Below are 18686 nucleotides of genomic sequence, written 5' to 3'. Positions count from 1 at the left end.
ATGGTTTTGTATCACTGCTCATGTATGAATGCATGTCTTTTTCAAAAACGAGTGTGCAAGTGTGCGTATGTATGACTGTCTATCTGTTATTGTGTTTGTGACTGTGTTTGTAACTGTGTGTCTCTTACACAGTAATACAAGGCAGTGTCTTCCATTGTCATGGAGCTCAGCTGCAGGGAGAACTGGTTCTTGGACATTCTCTGGAGATGGAGTTTCGGCTCTTGAGAGAGGACCTGTAGTATGTGTTTCCATCAAAATTTATGTGCACCATCTATTCCAGCTTCTTTCCTGGGGCTGATGGGTCCATCCAGTCTTAATCACTGGTTGTGATGGAGAATCCATAGACCACACAGGTGAGGGAGAGGGTCTGTGAGGGTTTCACCAGTCCTGGGCCTGGATCCTGAAACTGCACCTGGGACAGGACACCTGTGGACAAGGAGCATCAGTCCTGTCAGTCATGTACAGTCACAACAATCCCATGACCACGTCTGACCCCTGAGACCCTCACCTTGGGGGGCTGTCACCAGTCACAGGAGAAGACCCAGAAGTCTCATCTTCTTCTAGACCACAGATCTGTCTTCCCAGAGACCTCAGCCCTGTGGTAGGGGAGAGATGTAAGCCTGCAAAGCCAGTTGAGGATTTACTCTGGAGCTTAAACAGAAATTTGCATGTGGGTCGCCTTTGCTATAAGTGTAGGGCCTGAGGTCAAGCTGCCCTGGTAATTCTGGGATCTCTGTATGTCAGGGCCACCCTGTCAAGGTTGAGCCGGGCTGAGGCAGGGAGGTGGGAATTGAGAAAAGAAAGAAAGACAAGAAAGCGGGATCGGAAGGACTCCAGTTCTCGAGGAACTGAAGTGAAGTTTATTAGCCACACAATCTTATTTATACACAACACACTGAATAGAAGGTCTGTCAAGAGGAATGTATTCTTTGTTCCTCTTAATCTCTAAGGGAGAGACACAGCAGAAGGACAAGTTCTCAGTACAGCATATCTCAGTAAATAGTTACAGACTTCTTGGTAAGCCATGAAAGGCTGTCCTCATTCTACAAAGGTTGCTCTCATTCTACTGATAATCATCATCCAAACAAGTCTGGGAAAACTGTGTGGGTAAGGGTCCCAGCCTTGCTATCCCCTTCAGGTGCAAGGACCTTGTCAGCTTACATCTGGCCCTCAACAGATCCCCCTTCTTTGTTTTTTAGGCGAAGTTCATGTTTCATTGTTAGACAGTTTTTTTTTATGTGTACATGTCAGCAGTAATATTTCAGTTCTGGATGGTGGACAAATGGTGGCAATGCAGGTCTGACCCTCTCTGGTTTGGTCTTGGGCAACCTGCAGCGATGCACAGCCGCTGACTGTTAGCATGATAAAGCGTCGTCACCATCTTCATTTCTGGACTGCTTCTGTTCTCTTTGTCTCACGGGGCCACTGCTATTCTGTGGCTGGAGCAGTTCCATCAGTTCCTCTCTGGAATCTGTTGTTGCAGGAATTCACATGGACTTGGAGTTGTTTTCTGAAAATATACAAATGTATTCTTGACCAAAAGTTAATAATTATTTTTGCTCAAATGAATTTCCTTTGGCTTATTTTGACACCACGTATGTTTTTTATGGGTGTCTTGCTGTTAGCATTACAAATGAAAAAATTTTTCTAGATGTAAATTAGTTACAGGATATTTTTCCTTACATGGTATTTTTCCACTATCTTTCCACTATCCCCCCTTTTTGTTTTTTAATTATTAGGAGGATTTTTGGAAAATTTATAATGCAGTCTAGATAACTTTAAATTTTAATTTTTTGTACAAAAATATGATTGCTTTAGGTTATTGTATGTTAAGCAATTTTTCCATGAAATGATAATTTTGGTTAATACTTCTTAAGCTAATTTTAATTAATCTGAAAACTTGACTACTATTTTACTGTTAAATTTAATACTCTAATAACAATCTTAGTTTACACTGTAAATATTAATGGAAAGGATTATTTTGCATCCTTGAGAAGGCCCTGAGCATTCCTGTGTTAAGCTGGATTTCGATATAGGGTAGCTGCTGTTAGCCAAGTCTCTGTTTTCTGGGTATCAATCTCGGCTGGGCTAAGTCTCTTTCTGTTTTCTGGGTCCTGATCTGGGCTGGGCATGGGAATTGAGAAGCAGCCATGGGGGCAGGAGACCTCCCTCAGAAGGGGCGAGTCTTCAAGCCCCTGCATAGTTGGGGGGTGAGCATCTGTGCCCCACCTCTGTTGACCCCCAAGTTTTCCCCTGAGGTTCCCTGCGACTCTGCCTGTCTTAGGTCATTCCTCCCTGAGGAATCTTACCCGTCATTGACTAACCAGCCATCCTCCAGGGCCAAGCAGGGTGATGTGAGGTTTAGTTCTGTCTCCTTGGTAGCGTATGCCCCTGTGGCCTCCATTCCCAGTAACTGCCTTGGGATCCCCTCTCCTGCTGGCGAGGCCCCGGCATTGATCATGGGGAACCCAGGTTTCTTCTCTAGAGAGGGCCCAGCTTACACTATTGGGCAAGAGACAGATCTATGGTACCAGCCACCATGAGGCTTTAACCTTAGCATAAACAGAGAGCTTAGGTAACAGCTGTGGGCAATTGGAAGAGGGACCCCCTTGGTAAAAAGGGCAAGAGAGGTCGATACAGAATGCTTAAGTGCCTTCCACACAGTGGAAGGGATTAAATCCTTATTAAACTGCTGCCAAACATTTAAAGAATTACTTTGTAAGTTTGTTTGGGATAAATGCACAATATGCCATTGTAAAATATTAAAAATTATTAATGAGCTTTTGTAGAATAATATCATGTAAGGATATTCTTTGCTCTAGGCCATGGCAATTCAATTTTAAACTGGCTGTCAATTTCTTTTTGTATAGACAAGCTCTTAGTTATATTTTCTGTACCTCTCCCAGGAGCAAGTAGTGACAGTTCCCTACTTCCTTGCCCCACCTATGTTCCTACTGGATACTATATTAGGTGGGGGATCAGCCCACGTAAGGGTTCTTACCTATGAAGGGTTAGGAGCATAAGTCTGAAATACTTCTATATTTGCCCTAGGTAATGTTACCGTACAGATGATTACTGCTAGGATGGCAAGAAAGACATTCTCAGGCATCAGGCGTCTTCTTTACCATGCCCCAGGCGGTCTTTGGGCTGTTTGTTGTCTGGCTCATCCTCCTCCTGCTGGGTTATACTTGGAGAACTTCAATTTAAAAAAAAATCTTTTTCTTTTACACTAAGTAATCTATAGGTTACTTCTTGGATTGATAGTGCCGTAAGGCTATGTATATTAAGTCAAAGTTATTAAATATTTATGGTGATTGTACTTATTTTTATATTTGGTATTTTAACAGCAAATCATTAGATTATTTTATAACTATTAGTGGAAGATACTTCAAAATTTTAAAATTTCTTTTTTTTATTAAATTTAAGATAATATTTTTAAACAACATTTCCTTTTGGTTTATTTGTATATACAGAGGGATTATGGGAAATCTTTAGGAACTTTTTTAGAAGAATTTACTTTACTAAGATTTAATTGCTTATAAAGATACTGGCTTCTTATGGTAGGTGCTTTTATTAATAAATTTAGTAAATTTAGTAAAGTTTTATGTCTGATTTACGAGGTGTAAACACTGCCTATCTCTAGCCTAATTTAAAATGTAACAGCGAGGAGCTTTTGTTATTTTAAATTACATCTTAGAATTCTATTTCTGTATTTTAAGAAATATTAAACAAAATAACTTGTTTTTCCCTTTCTTAGAGGCAAAAACTTAAAATATATATTTATTAATATTTATTTGATAAAGCTTTCTATGTGATTTCAAGTATATTAAATTGGCAATATTAAAAAAATCCTTTAAGAAGAGAGAATAAACTTTTGAAAACATTTCAGGGCCCATGAAATGTCCTAAAGTCATTTTTTGGTTATAGTTTTGAAATCTAACTTGAAAGACTATTAAATATATTTGTGTATATATAATTTAAAGATTATATACCTTTTATAATTATTAAGAGATATCAATTAAATTAAAACTGTTCTTTGTATTTAAAAATTTTGGTTGAGATTATAGAATTTATCCTCTTTTTTCAATTAGATAAATGTTGAAATTTTACTATAATTATATGATTTCTCCCAATTTATTTAATCAGAACTTTAAACTCTTAGCTGGTAAGTTAAATATTTAGCATTTCTTAATCAGTAACATTTTTAAGAATAAACTTCAAGATATAATCAATAGATTTCATTATGTCCTTTAGATTTTTTGTGAGGGAAATTTAGATTAATATTTTAGAATTTTGTTATTTCAGAATATCTAATTTAATTTAGCAAACTCCTAAATCCTTGGGCTGCCATTGACTGGAAACAGGTAACCATTAAAAATGCAAATTAGATACGTTTTTTCTACCAAGGATGGGAAACTGGGAAGCAAGCCTCTCTTTTAGAAGTTGTTACTGGCAGGAAATTTTTGGCCTACCTGCTCTGTTGGGGGAAGGGAGGCTAGCCCTTCCTCCATTAGAAATTGCTTTGGGAAGCCAGCCTTAATTAAAGGGCATAGCTGTCTTTTACCTGGGCTACTTAGATTTTTATAATTAATATATTTCAATAATTCTTGAGATTTAAATCTAATTTATTATTTTAAGGCATATTCTTTAGCAGATTTTTGTAACAGAGATAATTTTACTGAATTTCCTTTTTGGCCTTGAAGTTAACCTTTTAACATCCTTTATTAGTATTTAAAAATTGTTCTTTATTATGGAAATGCCAATCCTGCTGCTAGAATCTAGCCAGCATCTTTTTTCCTTTGGGTCAAATTTGCCATTTTTCTTAGGAAATAATCAGTCTTGGGTTTTATTTTGTATATTTGTAAAGAGATTTCAGCTCAAAACTCTATCTAAATGTCCAAAATTGGACTATGCGTGCATTAGTTCCAAGCGTGTTTTCTCTTTACACGTGCACAGAAATCCCAGACGTATTTTTAAATTTCAGATCTGGTGGCATTTGCTGTAGCTGTATCGGAAGTGCAAGGAAATGATTATTTCTTCTCTATGTGGGAGGTTTTAAATCCAATGATATTTTGTTTATTTCAGTAGGCAAGGGCAGCACCCAGGGCAGACAGAATGTCTTATTCCTATGGATCCAAGGTCCAGCCCGGTACTTCCAGGGGTTGCTCGGAATAGCTCTTTGTATCTATTTTGCTCTCTGGGGTAGGCTGGGTGCTGTGCAGCCTGCTGGCCTTGAGATGGCATAGGGACAAGAGGGTAAATAGACAATGCCCCTGCTATTTGCTGTGGCTGGGCTGGCCCCTTTTGGTAGTTTCCCGACTGGTGTTGAGGCAAAGAATTTCCCTGGATATCTGTCTTAGATTTACACTCATTTGTCCAATGTTTTCCTTTTTTACATTTAGGGCATAGTCCAGGTTGTTTGGGACCTCTGCCATTTCCTTTATTAACCCCTTTATTAGAAGGACACTGTTTTGCTATGTGTCCTGTTCCTCCGCAAGTGTAACACTTGTGTGTTTGACTTTTCCCTGTGCTAAATTGTTGCTGAAGAATTCCTTCAATGGTGGTTCCCTTTAATTCGGCCGCAATGGCGACTCCTTGTATATATGAGGGACCAATATCTGCGCAAATGCGGATATAATCTGAGAGAGTCCCCTTTCTTTGATAGGGCCACAGTGCAGCTTGACAGGCAGTGTTGGCGTTTTCATATGCCAACTGTTTAACTATTAACATGCCAGCCTCTCCATCCACCACTACTTGGCCAACAGCCTGTAATAGCTGAGAGACAAAATCCTGATACTTTTCATCTGGCCCTTGAATAATTTTTGAGAGCTCCTCTGTTTTCTGACCAGAGGTGGGTAACTTTTTCCAGGCTCTGATCCCAGCTCCATTAATCTGTCCATAAGCTTTCTGGGGGTATTGAATTTGATTATGGGTATCAGCATAGACTCCTTCACCTACTAGCATTTCATAAGAAATATTAATCTGGGCAGCTCGATTACGAGAAGCTTGTTCCTTAGCCTTTTCATCATATTCTGATTTCCACAAGAGATAATCCCCTCCTGATAAACAAGCCTTGGCAATAGCTCTCCAATCATTAGGTGGGAGAGCCTCTGAGGCCATAGTTTCCAAGATGGTTAAAGTATAAGGGGAAGTGGGCCCATACTGAGCACATGCTGTTTTTAACTCTTTCAAGGTTTTAAAAGGAAGCGGTTCATAAGCACGCTCACGCTGTCCCATATGAGGGTTCACCTGCTCCATAACAGGGAAGGCGTGAATGCCTAATTCCTCACCACACTTTCGTGCCTCCTACAAAGCCATCTGGAGAGGGCAAAGTGGAACTGGTGCTGCACAAGGCAGCGGAGAGCGGCGGGAACGGCCCCCGAGGCTTCTCTTTTTCTTGCCAAGAAGCTTTAATGCTTCTAAAAAGTGTTCTAACACATCCTCCATATCACTACCCTCTTCAGTTCCAGCAGAAAAACATTCTTCCTCCTCTTCTGCCTGAACAATACCTGCATTATCATCATGACAAAGAGCAGCAGCTTCCTCAAGATCCTCCTCATCTTGAGGAGTTAAATTGTCTTTAAAAGTTACATTATTCCTTTTTAATATACTGTCTTTTTTAGACCCCTGTTTCGTGCTATCACACTGCTTCTCCTTTTTTTCTGGCTTAAGAGATGGTTGATTATGGTCATGCCTGGGATCCAAACAATCCCGTATTAAATTCCATAAGGAAATACAGACCTCCTGAATGAATTTTAAAATTTTTTCTACTTGCTTGTCATTAACCTTAGTTCCTTTACTGTTGAGCATAGACTTTAACATTTGGCCATAAAGGGCATTTTCTCTAGATTCTAACTGTCCCATGCTTTACTCCCGACTATCAAAAAATTTCTCCTCCCTTACCTTAACAAGTGCACTCTTTATCCGTCGTATTTCCAAGCCCAACGGAGTTTCTCACCGTCTTTTTTCCAAGTTCCTCAGTCCCGTAGCTCGGGAGCCATATTTGTCAGGGCCAGCCTGACAAGGTTGAGCCAGGCTGAGGCAGGGAAGTGGGAATTGAGAAAAGAAAGAAAGACAAGAAAGCGGGATTGGAAGAACTCCAGTTCTCGAGGAACTGAAGTGAAGTTTACTAGCCACACAATCTTATTTATACACAACACACTGAATAGGAGGTCTGTCAAGAGGAATGTATTCTTTGTTCCTCTTAATCTCTAAGGGAGAGACACAGCAGAAGGACAAGTTCTCAGTACAGCATATCTCAGTAAATAGTTACAGACTTCTTGGTAAGCCATGAAAGGCTGTCCTCATTCTACAAAGGTTGCTCTCATTCTACTGATAATTGTCATCCAAACAAGTCTGGAAAACTGTGTGGGTAAGAGTTCCAGCCTTGCTATCCCCTTCAGGTGCAAGGACCTTGCCAGCTTACATCTGGCCCCCAACATCTGTAAGGCCATTTCTTCCCTTGACCTCACTCCGCATGTAATAGTCAGGGACAGGGGACCAGCTGGGTCATGAAACACATTGAAATTAGGTTAAAGTATGGCCTAAACTTTCTGAGCATAAGAATAAATGGTGGACTAGAAGAGTAAGTTACACATTTAACTTTTCACAAATCTTTCAAACAGTTGTAAAAGGGATTAATGTTTGTTCAGACCAATGCTGAATCTCAACAACCTAGTGTATCTACAATTTCCAAATTTTTGAATATAGTTTTATAAAATTATTTTCTACATTTATGCAAAAATAAAGGCAGTCATTCTCAATATCTTATATCTTAATGTAGACATTACTTTGACCTGTGAAACAACCTCCCAAGCACAGGCAGGTGGGACATTCTTGGTTCTTGATGCTGGGAAATTTGTGAATGTGTCTACAGCTTCCTTTGCAAACTCTTCTTTTATGCAAGCCCATGGCCTATTGCAGAGTACTGAAACTGATTACATCAGAAGTAGTCATGGCTTTAAGTAGAGAAAAGACAAGAACTAACAGTAGAATCATTCATATGTTGAAATGATCATGGAAGGAGATTGACCTGTTTTTTCAGTCTAGTGTTTCCAGTGATGTCAGGTTCAGAGGGAGGTTAGTTAAGAGAATTCCTACCATATAATATCTAATTGGAAAGGAAACTTTAACCCTGAGAGAAATCTGTCAATCCCAACCTCCTTCTGTCCTTTCCATGGAGGGTCACTGTGTTCAGAGGGTGCTGGGTTCTCCCACAAACATATAACTACCTTAATGCATAATGTGTACATTCTCCCATCAGACAAATGATTTGGAAATACATTCTTTATGTTTGTATTTTCATTTGAACAATGGAATTGTTGATGGCATAAATGCCTTTTAATTTAACCAAGGCTAATTTAAGTATATGTTCTTTATTGGGACCTGTTTTGGGTAATTTTACAAAGAACTTTCCAGAAAATGTTGAGTTTCTACTGTCCATGTGGATAGGCTACAGCAGCCACAGGGACTGGAACAGGTTCTGGTACCAGAGGGGAGTGCTGCTTGGAAACTGCCCATAAATCTGGAAGTGACAGTGGAACTAGGTAAGGGGAGGAAGCTGGACTTGTTTTGAGTCACATGACAGAAATGTGCCTGATGCTCATGGTCAAAGTGTTACTGGACATATGGGTTTAAAGGTTCCTCCAGAGAAGGTCAGGAAGGAAGTGTAGGGCATGATAGAGACACCTTGTATCATTGTAGGAAATACCTGAATAATGATGAGCAGGAGTTTGTTAGAAATAGAAATGTTAAAGATCATGCAGGCAGGGATCAAGAGAAATAAGGAACATGTCATTGCAAACTGGTGGGAAGGGGATCCCTGTTTCCTACATGCACATTCTCACAGTGTCTCTGTTCTAGAAGGTAACACCTTCCCAGGTTCAGGAGATTACCACTTGGACACCTTTGGGGTCCTTACTCACATGGTCACACCATGAATCACCCAAGCCTGAAAATTTTGGATTCTATTTATGAAATCTCTCAACACTGACAGTGAAGAGTGGACACCCCTCACTGGAGGAGCCACAGTGATGGTTTGTCTGTGTGAGGAGCCTTCATGTCATTGGACCAGTACTCCTGTCTTATTCCATCCTCATCATTATCATCATCATCAGCAGCAGCAGAAGTACCACAATTTGCTTACTTATAATTGACCTCATATGCTGTAGACATGGCGTTTATCCACACACAATGACTTTTTATCGAATAATAAGAGTAGGCATCTCCTCTCTTGATGTCATTGGAAATTGAAATAACAACAGCCTCATCTTAAATTGATACAAGGCATTGCAAGCAGCTGATGACCTTGGATAGAGGAGAGATCCCACCCAATACAATGGACCAAGTCCTCTGTACAATTCTATGATCATCATCATCATCATCATCATCATCATCATTATTACCACCAACACCACAACACCACCACCATTATCATCATCATTTGCCAATTTATAGTTATTTTTTCAGTTACAGTAGACGTTGCTTTTGTACACCCACAATGACCGTTTAACACAATGTTTGCTCAATTTTTATAATTTTTAAGTAAAACGTGTTGCCACGCTTTATTTTCTTTTCCATTTGATTGTGGAAAACTTATGGCTCCTTCCTGCCTCTTCTCACTTGGCACCACGTGGGAATCTGAAAAGGAACAATGGGTCTCCTCTACAGAAGTCAATGAGAGGTTGAAACCACACAAGCCTCTGTAGGAAGAATTCCTCCTCTTCCCCACCAGTTCAACTAAATAAAATCTCTGAGCCAGTTTCCTTTTCTGGCTCCACAAAGCAGGTCTGACTTCCTAAAGGGCCTTTTCTGTGCTTCCCATAGATTTCAACTATGTGCATAATAAACAGTCCATGTCCCTTGGTGTGTGTCTTTATCATCAACTTATACATCTGTACCAACCTGTTGTGGGTCTCTCTGCCTCTTCCTGGTGTCACCTACTCTCTGTGCTATGAGTCTGATGACAATTCAATACCCAACACCACTGGGGTCTGTCTTCTCTAACTTTGGGTTCACATACCTGTGGTGGCCACTGTCCAGCATTCAGTTGAGCTGTACTGTTAAGTAAGTAGAGTCTTTTGTTCGATTTAGTGCAGCGGTTCTCAAACAGTGGGTTGTGACCCCTTTGGGGGTCGAATGACCCTTTCACAGAGGTCGCCTAAGACCATCGGAAAACACATATATAATTACATATTGTTTTTGTGATTAATCACTATACTTTAATTATGTTCAATTTGTAACAATGAAATTGGGGGTCACCACAATGTGAGGAACTGTATTAAAGGGTCTCGGCATTAGGAAGGTTGAGAACCACTGATTTAGGGGATGTGTGTCAGAAGATTTTATGATTAACTGTCATTTGTGCGCAAGAGTGTCTGAAAAGGACTCTCTGCCTATTGTGCACGTGATAAAGTTGTCCCTGTTTATAACAGACTTTTCTAACTCAGAGACTTCAGAGGTAAGTGCAGAGTCAGGAACTCAGAGGTTCCCTGAGGGAAACTGTGACATGAAGATGAAATCACACAGGAAACCAGCCCAAACCTCCCACTGCATCTGCTGCTGGGATGGTCCTTGTGTTCAACTACCCCGCGCGCCCCCTATAGTCACAGCTTGCGCTGCAGAGAGGTTTGTGTCTGGGCTCACACTGACTTCCCCTCACCGTGCCTCTTGTTCACAATAATACAGGGAATTGTCCGCGGCTCATTTGCAGGTCGGCAGTGCTTTTGGAATCATCTCTGGAGATAACGAATCTGTCTTTCATAGATGCAGTGTATTCTGTGGTGTGACCTTTGGCTTTGTGGATTGGGTCTAAACCGGCAGTTGGACATCATCTAAGGGTTCCTGGATTGGAGAGGGTGCAGGCTGGGCAGAGGGTACCCCCTGCCCCCTTGCATGAATTTCATGCACTGGGCCTCTAGTGTCAGAATAAAGACAGAGCCCCTTTTATGATCATAAATACAATCCCTTAAACTAGACATAGAAAAGGCCTTCCGTGAGCTCTGTTGCTGAGCCTTGAAGTAAAGGTAATTTAAGATGGAGCAGGAAATTGTGTCTTTAACTCTCCAACTGCTCCTGGGCTGGGCCCTGTGCTGGTCCCTAGCGCCCCCTGGTGTCCTAAGTGCCCCCTGCAGCCCAGCCCTTCTGCTTCCCTCAGGGAGGTTTGTGTCTGGGCTCACACTGACTTCCCCTCATTGTGCCTCTGGTACAGTAATACACAGCTGTGTCCTGGGCTCTCAGGCTGTTCATCTGCAGATATAGCGTGTTCTTGGCATTGTCTCTGGAGATGGTGAATCGGCCCTTCACAGAGTCTGCGTAGGATGTGGTACTTCCATCACCATTAATATATGAGACCCACTCCAGTCCCTTCCCTGGAGCCTGGCGGACCCAGGTATTCCAGTAGCTACTGAAGGTGAATCCAGAGGCTGCACAGGAGAGTCTCAGAGACCCCCCAGGCGGCACCAAGCCTCCCCCAGACTCCACCAGCTGCACCTCACACTGGACACCTGCAAACACAGAGACACAAGGTGGGCTGAGAATCACATGGAAGCAAAAACAGGCACAGGCACAGGCACAGGTCTCAGCGTTCCCCTCTCGTGAGAATGACCTTGAAACATGATCAGGAGGAAAACGCAGCTTGGCACCCAGTCCATGGTGGAGCCGCTGGGGTCCTGTCTCAGGCTTTTGGGTTCTGGGTGTCTCCCCAACGTGCTCGGCAGGGCCCCCTTTTATGAGCAAGAGGAGAGACCCATTTGCATGGAGTCTGGGTATAAGGGTGCAGCTGGGACCCTGGGCTGCATGCCTGACCTTGTCATCCTAGGGGCGACACCAGATGGGAAAGGACTCAAGCGTGCTGGTGACAAGGAATCCCATCCTGACCATCCCTCCCTCCCTTCTTTCCTGAGACCCATCACCCTGACCCCATGCCTTTGGGGGCAGCTTCCAGGATTGAGAGTCCTCCATCCTTGGGGTTTTGATGAGGACCCAGGGGTGCTGCCCCAGGATGTTCTGTGGATGGGGCTTCCTCTCATTCTCCTTCACCCGCCGTAAGCCATGTTGCCTTTCTGGGGATTGGGAATGAGAACTTGCATTGGAAAGATGCTTTTATTTTGAGACTAAAGATTGTCTCCATTATATTCCACAATCAGCTCTTCCATAAACCTCTCATGTGGACATGTGATGGGGCAGGAGACGCTGGGTTGGACGCTGTGGTCACAGTCTCCATCTCAAAACTGCTGTCCCTGTGCCAAGCATACAGCTGCCTTCTCAAAACCACACAATTCACTCAACTTCCCTGCTGTACATGTGCAAAAGTCCTGTTTCCCAGCCTCTCAAATTGGGAGAAGTTCCATCATTCACAAAAGGAGCTCTTGCTGGTGTTGCTTAATGGTTGGAGCGTCAACCTGGGCACCAAAGGTCTCAGGTTCGATTCCCAGTCAAGGGCACATACCTGGGTTGCAGGTTCACTCCCAGCCCCTGCTCAGGGGCAATGGGGAGTCAACCAATCCATGTGCCTGTCTCACATCCATGTTTCTCTCTCCCCCTCCCCACCTCCCTCCCTCCTTTTCACTCTCTCTATCTGAAAAGCAATGGAAAAATATCCTTGGGTGAGAATAAAAAATTAAAAAGGAACATGTTGGCGTTTGGAAGCAAAACCCTGGGTAGAAATTGAGGCACCAAGTCGTCCTTGGGGGCAGGTGAGCCCCTCCTTTCTACATGTCAGAGGGGCCACCTGCAGGTTAGTCCTCAGCTCTTCTTCTGGGGGCAGCCCCGTCCCACAGCTTCTCCCTCTGCCCCATGCAGCACAGGCCCCCGCCAGCTCAGCTGGACTCCCTGGGGGTGAGGCCCCCACTCCCCCACTCGCTTTGCCCCAAGAGGAGACCATGCCCACCCCAGGTCTGAGCGAGGTCACCTACCCCAAAGCCAGGGGGCCGAGTGCCAGTTCCTGAGGGAAACCACGGTCCTGGTGTGGGGAGGGGAGACCTGCCCTGTGGACACAATTGCACAGCTGCACTAAGCAAGGCTCATCCATGAACTGCATCAGCTGCCCACACAGTGCTGATGGATGAGGTGTGCAGGGCGGCTGTCTCGTCCCACAGCCCTGCTCTCTGCTCAGCCTCAGACCCAGCTCGCTCCTCCCCAGGCTGCTGGTTCAGAGACACTGGGTCCTGTTTAAAAGAAATGCAGAGATGAGGGGTTTTCAGGCCTGAGAGGAGGAGGGGGTGGGAGTCAGTATGCAATGGGAACTGGGCTTCTCCAGGCTGCAATCAAAATGCTGTGGAAGTGGGCACAGGCAGGTGATGGCCGCACAGCACAGCCAAAGTGCCACATGCCACTGACTGAGCACTTTGTGGAAGAAACAAGGTAGACACGTGCCCAGGGACTGACAGTCACCTTTCAGGGTGATCTGGTCAGAATTCCCTAACTGGGCCATTATGGGGGAGTCACCCCCAGGCCTTAACTTTTTAGTAAAAGGCTTCTCTTTGCCTAAAGCCAGTCCTGCCCATAGTTCTTGAGCATCAAGGTCAACACTCCTTTAAAACAAGCCCTAACCACCCTTTGAAGAGCACTCTTGTTAAGTGTCCTGAGATCCAACCCCCGCCTGCTCCCTCCCACCTCCATGCAGCCTTCCTTCCCTCCTCCTCAATCCCAAACTTGTCTGAGAAGCTGTGAGAGCAACTCTGACACTGGCATTCTCAGGGGCATCTGAGATTCTGCTTCCTTGCCACTGTCCTAGTTTTGGCTCTTAACAACTCTTAAAAAATTCTCCACAGTTTTGGACATGCGTATGTCAACTACTTCAACATGGTTCACGTATGTTGTGGGTTTTATGCCAATTCACTCACCAAGGAAAACCTGGAAACGTTTCACAGGGGGAGATGGGCACAGCTGGAGAGGCCTCCTTCCTAAGGAAGGGAACCTGACGTCCTTGACAACCAACAACAAATTTGTTTTCCCTCCAACACACAGGAACTCTTTAGACCTCATCCTGGTGAGGTCACAGGTTTTTAATAATTGTGTGCACTTCCCTCTCCACACTGAAAAGAAGCAGGTATGAACATATGTTGTAAATAAAGAAAAGACAATATGTTGATGTAAGAAATGTCCAAACATGGAGAGAATGTTTAACAAGCTTTGATTGGAGCCAGACTGACAACAGTTGGGAAGCAATACCTCAAATGTTCCAGAGAATAACTAGGTGCAGCTGCATTTGTGCATGTGAAGTTAAGGCGGGAAGGTGAGGAAGGTGACATGGGGGTGGGAGAGAGCGAGGCAGGGACTGGGTGACAGGACAGTTACCAGGAGGTGCTCTCCTGAGGGTGGTCATGCTGATGTCACAGGTATGTCAACAATGGACAGGAACAATGGACGGGGTTGCTCAAGGGACAGATGAGCCTTTTAGTAAAGAAGTGATAGGCCTGGGGCGGGCCCACCCCCAGGGCTGCCCAGGTAGGAATGTGTGATAAGAGTCTCCTGGGAGGTTCCTTTCAGTCCCTGGATTATGTCAGAATAAAGACAGAGCCCCTTTTATGATCATAAATACAATCCCTTAAACCAGACATAGAAAAGGCCTTCTGTGAGCTCTGTTGCTGAGCTTTGAAGTAAAGGTAATTTAAGACAGAGCAGGAAATTATGTCTTTTCTTAACTCTCCAACTGCTCCTGGTCTGGCCCATATGCTTGTCCTGAGCGCCCCCTGATGTCCTGAGTGCCCCCTACATCCCAGCCCTGCTGCCTCCCTCAGGGAGGTTTGTGTCTGGGCTCACACTGACTTCCCCTCACTGTGTGTCTTGCACAGTAATACACAGCTGTGTCCTCCATGGTCACGGACCTCAGCTGCAGGGAAAACTGGTTCTTGGACGTGTCGGGTTGATGACTAACCGACTTTGGAGAGATGGCGCGTACTCTCTGTACCACTTGGACCTGAAGTAGGTCCTTCCCAACCACTGGAGCCCTTTCCCTGGGGGCTGCCTGATCCAGTCCCAAGTGGCACTGTTGCTGGAGACACTGTCTCCAGTGATGGCACAGGTGAGGGACAGGGTCTGCTAGGGCTGCACCACTGTGGATCCCGACTCCCGCAGCTGCACCTGGGACAGGACACCTGGGACAGAAGGAAGCAACAAGGTTAATCAGTCCACATCTCTGTGAACACTGCTGTGAACCCCCAGGTCCCCAGACACTGACCCCAGGGGAGCCCCAGCATGGGAAGGAAGATGAGGAAGGAGACAGCCATGTCCCTGGGTCAGCCAGACTCAGCAGGCTCTGTGGCCCCAGTGGAGGCTGTATTTACACAGGAAGCCACGCCAGGCATTTGCCTGAGCATCACTCACTGATATAAGGCCCCAGGTGCGCACAGCCCACTGAGGCATGGATCCCAGTTCTGCAGCCAGATTTCTCCAGAGCCGGGTCCTTGGGCAGGTGGGACCCAAGGCAGGGGACACAGACAAAGGTGCTCAGAGAGGAGCCCCTGGGTGTGGGCGTTGTGGACCTTACACCAATTCCAGAGCCTGTTTACCAATATTAATTGATTAGACTTCATTCTTTCATTCATTCATTCATTCCACCAACACTGAGGGCCTGTGACACTCCAGTATCCCTCTAGGCCAGTGGTCGGCCAACTGCGGCTCGCGAGCCACATGCAGCTCTTTGGCCCCTTGAGTGTGGCTCTTCCACAAAATACCGACTTCTGCCCATGGGCCACGAAGTTTCAATCACACTACATGCGTGCCCGAACGTGATATTTTGTGGAAGAATCACACTCCAGGGGCCAAAGAGCCGCATGTGGCTCGCGAACTGCAGTTTGCCGACCACTGCTCTAGGCAACAAGGACAAATCAGTGAAGAAGACAGAGGCCCTGTCCCCGTGTCCTGGGGTCACACACCAGGTGCTTGTGTTATATCGCAAATCAGGGAGCTGGACAAGACGCCTAATAAGCCAATTAGTTAGGAGTCATCTTTATTGCATGCAGATTCAGAGCAAATTACCTCTGTCAAATTCTGAGCAAACACAGGAGGGAGTATTTCATTTTTATATCCTTCTAGTTTTTTGTGTAAGACAGCTTGTAACCTTGAGTACATATCATATCTATATAGACACCTGTAACCTTGGATGAACAAACACTTGGCAGAATATGTGAATTAATATCAGTATCAGTGTATCAGCCCCTTTAGATGGCTAGCTTGCAAGGTCAGACAGTTAAGTTTATCTTTTTCTATTACTTGAACTAAAAACAAAGTCATTCTATAGAATAAGAGACTGTCTTAAAGTGACAGAGTTTACAATGACAGAGTTTATAGGACCAGGGAATATCTAACAATAGCAGAGAATTTCAAACAGCAGTTTTATACAAGGTGGAGGTTACTGTGCTTCACTTGTGTCTCAGACACACACCATGTGGTTCCCAGAGCTGGGCAACTGGGGAACCTGGGAACAGAGGGCGCAGATGAGGGTCTTCAGCCCAGGGGACTCACAGGGGAAGGACATAGGCCTGGACTTGTGTTTTGCCTCCTGATGAGGTGTCCTCATGGTGAGCACAGGGAGCTGGGGACTAGAGGGCATCTCTGCAGGGAGCAGGGGCAGGAGCAGCCGAGACACCAAATGGCCAGGTGGATGCATAGAAGCTTTTCCTTCTAAAGTGACCCCAGTGGTTAGTCTGCAAAGAGCAATGGCTCCTGCCCTGGCAGGTGAGGCTCAGTGGATAGAGTGTCAGCCTCGAGAATGAAAGGTCCCGGGTTTGATTCTGATCAAGGGCATGCACCTCGGTTGCAGGTTCCCCAGCCCTGGTTGGGGTGTGTGCAGAGGCAACCGATCGATCTCTCTCTCTCCCACATCTCCCAGATGTTTCTGTCTGTCTCTCCCTCTGCCTTGCACTCTCTCTAAAAATCAATGGGAAAATACACTCAGTGAGGATTAACAAAAAAAAAATATTTTAAAATATAAATAAAAGAATGATGGCTCTGACAGGAGTCACAGAGCGAGGTTCTGCTTAGGGAGTTCCCCAGTGTAGGAAATAGGCCTCTGAGATCCACCCCCAGCAAAGTTTACTTTTATTGGAAAGGGTTACTGAGTGTCCCCAGGGCAAAGCGAATGCGGGAGGAGGGAAGAGGCTATAAGAACAAAGAACTGTGCACCTGAGCCAGGATCCCTTCCTCAAGTAGACAGTGTGAGGTGGAGACAACTCGAAAAGGCCTTGGCCCATTTTTTTCATGTAACCCACCTACGTCCCTCCTTTGATTGCAATGTATAAAAATATAGGAAAACCCGCCATTCTTAGGACCATTATCTCAGTCTGTGGAGGTTCTGCATCCTGGCATTTGTCAACAGTTTGGCTGAAATAAGCTCACAAAATTCTTTACAGGTTTGAATATGTTTTTTACGTTAACAGTACTAAGACGGGGTTTCCTCCTACCATGCCCTTCCTGTCCTGTTTTAATAAAATAAGGTTCCTTTATTTATTTAGTTTGTTTTGTTAATCCTCAACCAGATAGGAATTTGAGATCAGAGTCTCCCTTCAGTCACTGAATTTTGTCAGATTTACGACAGAACCTCCTTTTTTTTTTATTCACAAATACAATCCCTAAACCTAGACATAGGAAAGGGCTTTCTGTGAGCTCTGTGGCTGAGCCTGGGAGCAAAGTTAATTTAAGGCAGAGCAGGAAATTGTGTCTTTGCTTAACTCTCCACCTGCTCCTGTTCTGGGGACTGTACTGGTCTTGAGCGCCCCCTGGTGTCCTGGACGCCCCCTGCAGCACAGCCCTGTTGCCTCCCTCAGGGAGGTTTGTGTCTGGGCTCACACAGACTTCCCCTCACAGTGTGTCTCTCACACAGTAATACACAGCCGTGTCCTGGGCGCTCAGGCTGTTCATTTGCAGATAGAGCGTGTTCTTGGCGTTGTCCCTGGAGATGGTGAATCGGCCCTTCACAGCATTGGCATAGTTTGTGGTACTTCCATCAGGATTAATTTCACCAAGCCACTCCAGCCCCTTCCCTGGAGCCTGGCGGACCCAGGTATTCCAGTAGCTACTGAAGGTGAATCCAGAGGCTGCACAGGAGAGTCTCAGAGACCCCCCAGGTGGCACCAAGCCTCCCCCAGACTCCACCAGCTGCACCTCACACTGGACACCTGCAAACACAGAGACACAAGGTGGACTTAGAGTCACATGGAAGCAAAAACAGGCACAGGCACAGGTCTCAGCGCTCCCCACTCCTGAGAATGACCTTGAAACATGATCAGGAGGAAAACGCAGCTTGGCACCAAGTCCATGGTGGAGCCACTGGGGTCCTGTCTCAGGCACGTGGGTTCTGGGTGTCTCCCCAACATGTCGGGCCGGGCCCTCTTTTATGAGCAGGAAGAGAGCCCCATTTGCATGGAGTCTGGATATAAGGGTGCAGCTGGGACCCTGGGCTGCATTCCTGACCTTGTTATCCTAGTGGCCACCCCAGATGGGAAAGGACTCAAGGATGCTGGCCACAAGGGGTCCTGTCCTGACCCACCCTCCCTCCCTCCTTTCCTGAGACCCGGTCACCCTTGGGTTTGAGAGTCTTCTGTACTTGGTGTTTGATGAGGACCAAGGGATGCTGCCCCCAGAGGCAGGTGGACAGGGTTTCCTCTCGCTCTCCATCACCCGCCGTGGGCCATGTTGCCTTTCTGGGGTTTGGGAATAAGATTTGCCTTGGAATGATGCTCTTA

The 18686-nt window shown here is 45.1% G+C and overlaps 2 gene segments (V, D, J or C); both read right to left on the bottom strand.

Annotated features, from left to right (window-relative positions):
• Positions 1-313: 313 nt before the first annotated feature.
• On the bottom strand, positions 314-11651 carry LOC106695411. The segment is given in 4 exon segments: positions 314-426; positions 5613-5804; positions 11199-11504; positions 11606-11651. Coding segments are annotated over 4 exon segments (657 nt in total).
• A 6104-nt stretch (positions 11652-17755) lies between these two features.
• On the bottom strand, positions 17756-18260 carry LOC111824345. The segment is given in 2 exon segments: positions 17756-18119; positions 18215-18260. Coding segments are annotated over 2 exon segments (363 nt in total).
• Positions 18261-18686: the final 426 nt, after the last annotated feature.

This window comes from Myotis lucifugus, unplaced genomic scaffold (genome assembly GCF_000147115.1).
Source record: "Myotis lucifugus unplaced genomic scaffold, Myoluc2.0 scaffold_1223, whole genome shotgun sequence".
NCBI lineage: Eukaryota > Metazoa > Chordata > Mammalia > Chiroptera > Vespertilionidae > Myotis > Myotis lucifugus.
The sequence above is the reverse complement of the archived record's forward strand: the minus strand, read 5'-3'. Positions and strand labels throughout refer to the sequence as shown.